The sequence below is a fragment of the Cervus canadensis genome, chromosome X (assembly GCF_019320065.1).
Source record: "Cervus canadensis isolate Bull #8, Minnesota chromosome X, ASM1932006v1, whole genome shotgun sequence".
In the NCBI taxonomy this organism is placed as follows: Eukaryota; Metazoa; Chordata; class Mammalia; order Artiodactyla; family Cervidae; genus Cervus; species Cervus canadensis.
In genome coordinates, this window is record NC_057419.1 from 141,083,201 (window position 1) to 141,092,663 (window position 9,463).

A 9,463-nucleotide genomic window follows, 5' to 3' on the forward strand; every position below is an offset into this window, starting at 1 on the left:
TTTTCTGAGAAAATTAAATTTCACTCATATCCTTTCTATGCTTCCCCCTCAGGAATATAGGACTTGCTTTGTTGAAGCAGTTTGAGTAGTAATGGAAAAAGAAAGTTCCCTCTTTATTTTACAGCAATCTAAAAAGTGATGATTGAACTTGATTTTTGGAAGTAGCTTGAAGTGTTCTATGAGGATCCTAGACCACAGCTGTGCTGAATACACCTTTACACTTAGGATATGGTACCATAGAACATTTTTCTGTTACTTTCACAACTGAAATGAGATCCCAAGGCCTCATTTTGGTTGAAGTTTAAATTTAAGTCATTAATGCCTTTGTGGGCAAATCGCTCTGCTTCTCTAAAGAAATATAGAAAAGTAGCATTGTTCCTTGGGTACTGCAATCCTTTAATTTCAATCAGGAAGAGAAATGATTTGTTTTTTGGTTTTGGTTCATTTTATTTTTGTTTTTGCCAGAGAATACTGTGCAATATTTAAAAGCAGAAGCTTGTTCTCGGTCCATTATGTACTGTGTAGGTCTCATAATGTTTCTGTGATTTAGATTCTTCACCTATGAAAATTGGAATAATAAAAAATAAAGTATCTACCTCATAGAACAAGGACTGTTGTCTCCCTTTTGAACTGACACTTTTTTTTTTTCCAACGTAACGTATCATATTTATTACTGGTCTCAGACTGATAGTTTTGAGGAAATAAGAAACATCAGGAGCCAAGCATTACAGTAGTGATGTTCTCACTGTGATACGGCTGCTTAAATAAGTGATCTTAACATGTGTGCCACTTTTTATGTGACGCTTCTTATAGACCCAGCTTGGTTCTTCTCCAATGTCTTCTCTTGGAGTTGTACCTAATTTTATTGCCAGTTTTCATTCGAATCCATTGAGGAATGGGACGATTCTGCTTTTGCTTCTTGGCCAGGAATCGCTTGATCCTGAAAGTCTTGTGAGAAGACATGGTGCGGACAGAACTCAACCGCACATAGGATGGCGGAGAAGAGAAAAGAGCTGAACTGACACTTTTGTCATCACAAAATGTGCCTTTTTATCTCCAGTAATACCTCTTGCCTTAAAGACTATTTTGTCTGACATTAATATAACCATGACAGCTTTGTTGTTGGTGGTGGTGTTTGCATGGTATATTTTCCATCCTTTTACTTTCAATCTGTCTGTATCCTTTTATGTAAAATGTTTCTGGTAAGTAGCATTTAGTTTGTTTATATGAATGTAATGAATAATGCAGTTGCATTTTTATTTTTTTCTGTTTGTTTCATCTGTCCATTGTTTCTTTGCTCCTCTTATCCTGACTTACCTCGGATTAATCACATTTCTTCTTCTTCTTATGCTATTTTGTTTATATCATTTTCTAATGTTTTCAGTGTTATTATAGACATCCAGGAGAGATTTTGCTCCTATGTCTGGAGATATTTTTGGTTATCACACTTTGTAGGGGGGTGCTAGTGGCATCTACTGGGTAGAGGCTAGGGATACTGATAAAACACTTGCAGTACACAAGAGAGCTCCCCACAACAAAGAGCTATCAGAGAGTGACAGGGTTTAGAATTCTTGCTACAGAGGGTTAGAGATTACATCACTTGTCCTGGATTTATTATTCAGTTCAGTTCAGTCGCTCAGGCGTGTCCAACTCTGCGACCCCATGAAATTTATTATTAGCTTACCTTAAATTAGCATGTTGCCACATTATGATAAATGAAAAAATTATAGAAAAGTAAAGATCCACTTATCTGCTTCTGCTCCTATTCTTTGGGCTCTTATCATATATTTCACTTCTATATGCATTTGACCACAAGGCACTGATATTACTGTTATCTTGAATAATAAATTTTTACAGATCTTCCTCAACTTATGATGGGGTTCCATACAGATAAGGATATCATAAATTGAAAATACCATAAGGAAAAAATGCATTTAATACACCTAACCTACTGAACATCATAGCTTGGCCTCACCTACCTTTAATGTTCTCAGAACATTTATATTAACTTATAGTTGAGCAAAATCATCTAACACAAAACCTATTTTGTAACAGTGTTGAATATCTCATGTAATATAATGAATACTGTACTGAAAGTGAAAAACAGAATGGTTGTGGGTTCAACTCTCTGCCACTGCTCAGCTTCAGGGGAGAGTATCATCACTAAGTCATTTTATCATTGGGATTGATCAATTCTTTCTTTTTCCTGCCTCATTTTCTTGCTCTTCTCCTTCTGGGATTCTAATTGCACATATATTAAACTGCCCAACAATCTACCACAAATTTATTATCTTTTTTTCCCTCTTCTTTTCATCATTTTTTATGTTTCAGTCTGAATCATTTCTATTGAATTGGTTTTTTAAAATTTATTTTTAATTGGAGGATAATTGTTTTACAATATAGTGTTGGTTTCTGCCATGCAACAACATGAACCAGTCATAAGTATAAATATATGCCCTCCCTCTTGAACCTCCCTCTCACTCCTGCTGCCATCCACCCCTCTAGATTGTCATAGAGCACCAGGTTGAGCTTCCTGTGTTATACAGAAACTTTCTGCTATCTAGTTTACACATGGCAATGTATATGTTTCGAAGCTACTCTCTCAGTTCACCCCACCCTCTACTTCTCCCATTGTGTCCACTAGTCTGTATCTCTATCCTGCCCTGCAAATAGGCTTATCAGTACCATTTTGCTATATATAGCAATATATATATATATATATATGTGTGTGTGTGTGTGTGTGTGTGTGTGTGTATTAATACACAATAGTTGCTTTTATTGGACTGATTTTAAGTTCACTATTCCTCTCATCAAGATTGCCAGGAGAAATATCAATAATCTCAGATATGCAGATGATACCACCCTTATGGCAGAAAGCAAAGAAGAACTAAAGAGCCTCTTGATGAAAGTGAAGGAAGAGAGTGAAAAAGTTGGCTTAAAGCTCAACATTCAGAAAACTAAGATCATGGCATCTGGTCCCATCATTTCATGGCAAATAGATAGGGAAACAATGGAAACAGTGGCTGACTTTATTTTGTTGGACTCCAAAATCACTGCAGATGGTGACTGAAGCCATGAAATTAAAAGATGTTTGCTCCTTGGAAGAAAAGTCATGACCAACCTAGACAGCATATTAAAAAGCAGAGACATTATTTTGTCAACAAAGGTCCGTATAGTCCAGGCTAAGATTTTCCCAGTAGCCACATATGGATGTGAGAGTTGGACTATAAAGAAAGCTGAGTACAGAAGAATTGATGCTGTTGAACTGTGGTGTTGGAGAAGACTCTTGAGAGTCCCTTGGACTGCAAGGAGATCCAACCAGTCCATCCTAAAGGAAATCAGTCCTTAATATTCATTGGAAGCAGAAGCTCCAATACTTTGGCCACCTGATGTGAAGAACTGACTCATTGGAAAAGACCCTGATGCTGGGAAAGATTGAAGGCAGGAGGAGAAGGTGATGACAAAGGATAAGATGGTTGGATGGAATCACTGACTTGATGGACATGAGTTTGAGCAGGCTCCAGGAGACGGTGATGGACAGAGAATCCTGGCATACTACAGTCCATGGGGTCACGAGGAGTCAGACACGACTGAGTGACTGAACTGATTCCTCTTATCTGCCTGCTAATAAACCCATTTGAGAAATTATTTGTTTTAATTGACATGATATATACAAACACAATTTTAAGGTGCTAGTTCAGTGGCATTTAGTAAACTCACAATGATACGATATCACTATCTTTAGTTTCAAAACTTTTTCATCACCCCAAATAAAACTTCATAAATTAGTCAGTCCTCATTTTCCTTTCCTCCTAGACCCTAACAATCACCGATATGCTTTCTGTCTCTATGTATTTGTCTATTCTGGGCATTTCAAATATGTATAATCAAATGCTATATGATCTTTTGTGTCAGGCTTCTTTCACTTAGCATAATGTTCTCAGGTACAGCCATGTTGTAGTATGTATGAGTGCATGCCACATCCAGATGACAGTGGTTCTACTTCTATTGACTGTTTTTCCTCTTGATATGGGTCACACTGTCCTGTGTCTTTATGTGCCTCATAATTCTCTGTATGCTCAACGTGTGCCTAAAGTCACCATAGAGTCTGATGCCAATTTTTTTTCCCTCCGAACGAGGATAATGTCTTTTCTTTGTCAGGGAAGTGAGTAAAGAGCTAATCATCTAAAACCAATTAGGAACTGAGCTAGGTTAGCATTGAATTGTGGTTATAATTCTGTTTGAGCAAGTGAGTGAAAGTCTCTCAGTCATGTTCGACTCTTTGCGACACCATGGACTGTCCATGGAATTCTCTAAGCTGGAATACTAGAATGGGTAGCCGTTCCCTTCTTCAAGGAATCTTCCCAACCCAAGGATCAAATCCAGGTCTCCTGCATTCCAGGGTGATTCTTTACCATTTGAGCCACCAGAGAAGGCCAAGAATACTGGAGTGGGTAGCCTATCCCTTCTTCAAGAGATCTCCCATCCCAGGAATCGAACTGGGGTGTCTTGCATTGCAGGTGGATTCTTGACCAGATGAGCTATCGGGGAGCCCTGCTTAGTTATAATTCTGCTACAGTTTGGTCACTCAGTCATGTCCGATTCTTTGTGACCTCATGAACCACAGCACGCCAGGCCTCCCTGTCCATCACCAACTCCCAGGATTGACCCAAACTCATGTCCAATGAGTCAGTGATGCCATCTAACCATCTCATCCTCTGTCGTCCCCTTCTCCTCCTGCCCTCAATCTTTCCCAACATCAGGGTCTTTTCAAATGAGTCAGCTCTTTGCATCAGGTGGCCAAAATATTGGAGTTTCAGCTTCAACATCAGTCCTTCCAATGAACACCCAGGACTGATCTCCTTTAGGATGGACTGGTTGGATCTCCTTGCCGTCCAAGGGATTCTCAAGCATCTTCTCCAACACCACAGTTCAAAAGCATCAATTCTTCGGTGCTCAGCTTTCTTTATAGTCCAACTCTCACATCCAGACATGACTACTGGAAAAACCATAGCCTTGACTAGACGGACCTTTGCTGGCAAAGTAATGTCTCTGCTTTTTAATATGCTATCTAGGTTGGTCATAACTTTCCTTCCAAGGAGTAAGTGTCTTTTAATTTCATGGCTGCAGTCACCATCTGCAGTGATTTTGGAGCCCCAAAAAATAAAGTCAGCCACGGTTTCCCCATCTATTTGCTATGAAGTGATGGGACCAGATGCCATGATCTTAGTTTTCTGAATGTTAAGCTTTAAGCCAGCTTTTTCACTCTCTTCTTTCACTTTCATCAAGAGGCTTCTTAGTTCCTTTTCACTTTCTGCCATAAGGGTGGTGTCATCTGCATATCTGAGGTTATTGATATTTCTCCCGGCAATCTGGATTCCAGCTTGTACTTCTTCCAGCCCAGCGTTTCTCATGATGTACTCTGCATATAAGTTAAACAAGCAGGGTGACAATATATAGCCTTGACGTACTCCTTTTCCTATTTGGAAACAGTCTGTTGGTCCATGTCCAGTTTTAACTGTTGCTTCCTGACCTGCATATAGGTTTCTCAAGAGCCAGGTCAGGTGGTCTAGTATTCCCATCTCTTTCAGAATTTTCCACAGTTTATTGTGATCCACACAGTCAAAGGCTTTGGCATAGTCAATAAAGCAGAAGTAGATGATTTTCTGGAACTTTCTTGCTTTTTTGATGATCCAGCAAATGTTGGCAATTTGATCTCTGGTTCCTCTGCCTTTTCTAAAACCAGCTTGAACATCTGGAAGTTCACGGTTCACATATTGCTGAAGCCTGGCTTGGAGAATTTTGAGCATTACTTTACTAGTGTGTGAGATGAGTACAATTGTACGGTAGTTTGAGCATTCTTTGGGACTGCCTTTCTTAGGGATTGGAATGAAAACTGACCTTTTCCAGTCCTGTGGCCACTGCTGAGTTTTCCAAATTTGCTGGCATATTGAGTGCAGCACCTTTATAGCATCATCTTTTAGGATTTGAAATAGCTCAACTGGAATTCCATCACCTCCACTAGCTTTGTTTGTAGTGATGCTTCCTAAGGTCCACTTGACTTCACATTCTAGGATATCTGGCTCTAGGTGAGTGATCACACCATCATGATTATCTGGGTCATTTTTTGGGTATAGTTCTTCTGTGTATTCTTGCCACCTCTTCTTAATATCTTCTGATTCTGTTATGTCTGTTCTGTTAGTTTAGTTTCCTTAAATATTTCCTTAAATATCTTAAAGATTTCCTTAAATATCTCGAGCAACAAAGCAAACCAAATAAAGATAGTGTCTTGGTCTTTATAAATTTACTCTAGGTTGGTGTCCCCCTTCAATGCTTAGCAACCCTATTTACAACTCTGCCTTAGTCTTTATTTCCCATTTACACAGAGTAAAGATCAGCCAAAGGTGACATCTTAGGGTTTCTGTAGTCTTTTCTGAGCACATGTTTATTACTGAACATACACGGTCTTCTAGATCCCTCAATGTATGTAGGAGCTTTCAAAGTACTTATCCCTCCTCCTGAGTTGTACCTTCTATCCAACCTTGCCTCAGGCAGCTACATCTACCATACACTTTAAAATTTTTTTTTAATTTTAATTTTTTTAGCTGTGCTGGATCTTTGTTGCTCTGCACGGGCTTTCTCTAGTTGCGATGTGTAGGCTTCTCATTGCAGTGCTTCTCTTGTGGAACACAGGCTCTAGGGCATGCAGGCTTCATTAGTTGTAGCATGCACTCTCAGTAGTTGTGGCATGCAAGCTCAGTAGTGGTGGCACATGGGCTCAGTTGCTCTGTGACATCTGGAATCCTCCTGGACCAGGGATTGAACCCATGTTCCCTGCATTGGCAGGCAGATCCTTATGCACTGTGTCACCAGGGAAGTTCTACCATATGCTTTTATATGTTTTATAAAATTGCCACTTAAAATAAAAACCACAATGAGATGCTATCTTACACCAGTTAGGTTGACAAATATTTTTAAAAAGAAAAAGAATAACAAGTATTGGATTGGCAAGGAAGTGGAGAAACTGGAACACTAGTACACTGTTCATGGGAATGTAAAATGGTACAGCCATTGTGGAGAACTGTTGGTTCCTCAAAAAGTTAGAAATGAATTATCATATAATTCAGTGATTCATCTTCTGGGAATATATTCCACAAATTTAAAGCTGTACCTTGAAGAGATATTTGCACACTCATGTTCATAGCAGCAGCAGCATTATTCACAATAGCTAAAAGATGGAAGTGATGCAAATGTCCATTGATGGAAGAATGCATAAGCATAATATGGCATATACATACAGTGGAATACTATTTAGTTTTAAAGAAGGAAGGAAATTCTGATGTATGTCAGAACATGGATGAAGCTTGAGGACATTATGCTAAATGAAATAAGCCAGTCATAAAAATGCAAATACTATAGTATTCCACTTATATGAGTTATTTAGAGTTGTCAAACTCATAGAGATATAAACTAGAATGGTGGTTTCTGGGGGTTGTTTGGAGGGAGTAATGGGGAATTACTGTTTATAGAATTTCAGTTTTGCAAAATGAAAAGAGTTCTGGAGATGGATGGTGGTGACGCTCCCCAAAATATGAATGTGCTTAATGGCACTGAACCATACACTTAAAAATGATTAAGATGGCACGTATATTTTATGTTATGTATATTTTACTACAGTTTTTTTTTTTTTTTAATTGTGAAAAAATCACCACACAAGTGGCGACTCCAGTCCTGAGAGTTTGGAGGCAGGGGTTGGCAAAACACAGGCAAGTCCCTTAGCTGATCTCTTGGTGAGTAATCAGGCAGTCAAAACCCAAAACCACAACTCTTTGAGAAAAAGTTTTGCATTTCTCATTTTGGCACCCATAAGCTCACCATTCCATAACTGTCAGTGAGCTGTTGATTGGGGGCAGGTAGGAAAAATGTCATAACACTCTCTTACTAGAACTCAGCAGCCTCCTTCTTCATCAGGCAACACCCTGGTTGTTCTAAGCTTTCATTAGATTTTAGAATTCCAAAAAGTTGATTTTAACAGTTTTTGCTAGCTTAATCATTACATTAGTGGAAGGACAGACCTGTAGCCTTCCCTGCTCCTCCATTTTCAGTGGCATCACTCACAAAAATTTGATTTTCTAACTATATGAAATGCTATTAAAGGATTTTAAGCCAATTAGTTATAAGATAAAGTTTATATTTTACAAAGATTCCTGTCTTTGGTCTTTGGAGACTGAATTATAAAGAGGCAGCAGTGGAAGAAAGGACACCAGTTAGGAGGCTTATATAATACTCTATCCTATTATGGATTGGACTAGGGTGAATTGTATTAGTAGTACAGTTGGTGAAAAATGATTTTTGGAATTAACTTTTGGAAGTAATTTCCAGGATTGCTTATGTAGAAAGTGAGAGGAAGGGAGGAATGAAGAACATACTTAGAACTTGGATGACAATGCCACTTACTAATGAGGGAAAGACTAGAAAAATGATAGGGTTGGGGGAAGTAAATATTCTTCTATTTTGGACATGTTACATTTGAGATAGCTTTAGACATTCAGGTAGCCTTATCAGGGAGTCAGTTGGATATAAGAATCTTTAGCTCAATAGAAAGGTCTAAGCTGGAAGTAAACAGTAGATATGTGAGTCATAAGCCTATAGATAGTAATATAAGTCATGAAACTAGTTGAGAGCCTTCAAGGAGAGAAAAAAAGTCAGAAAAGAACAGGTTAGGGAGGGAGACCTGGGACAGTATAATATTTAAAGAAGCAGAGAATGGGTCATAAAGGAGACAGAGAATTTATCAATGAAGTAGGAAGTAAACCAGGACTGTGGTGTATAGAAGTTAAGAAACTAGTGTTTCAGAGGAAAGGATTCAAGATCATGTCATAGGAAGATTCTGAGCTCACCTCATCACATGGACACAACAAATCTACAACTTCATATGGATAGTTCCTCCAGAAAGGGACCTGAAAACTAAGTAAACAGAGCTTTCACAACAAAGCATCAAAGGACAGCATTGAGATGAACAGAAAGACAAAGATGTGTTCTTGCCAAGGATAAAAGCACATTATATCCATGGTTGATTCACAATCAGGAGTGATCAAAAAAAATACATATCATTTGCCAGGGGAGCAAGAGATTAGAGCTCCACATCAGGTACCCCAACTCCTAGATTCTGCCCAAAACAGATGAACCCCTCAAACATCTGGCTTTGAAAATCAATGAGAACTAGGTCCAGGAAAAAATAAAACTATAGGGAATGGAGGATCCTCCCTTAAAGGCCCTTGTACAGACTCACTCAACAAAAATAAATAAATAAATTAATAAATAAATAAAAATTGCATGGATTCTAAGTAAAGGGGACACATTTACTAATCTTTAAGTATCTTCCAGAGAGACATAAATTAGCTGGGATGCTACATGGGAAATTGTACATTGGAAGAAGCAATTGATGTGATCTCAGGCTATC

The 9,463-nt window shown here is 38.5% G+C and overlaps 1 protein-coding gene across 1 annotated transcript; it reads right to left on the reverse strand.

Annotated features, from left to right (window-relative positions):
* Positions 1-637: 637 nt before the first annotated feature.
* LOC122434816 (60S ribosomal protein L39) lies at positions 638-1,027 on the reverse strand. The gene has a single exon (XM_043458538.1). The coding sequence runs from the start codon at positions 961-963 to the stop codon at positions 808-810; it is 156 nt and encodes a 51-aa protein (XP_043314473.1). The 5' UTR covers positions 964-1,027; the 3' UTR covers positions 638-807.
* Between the last annotated feature and the right edge of the window lie 8,436 nt (positions 1,028-9,463).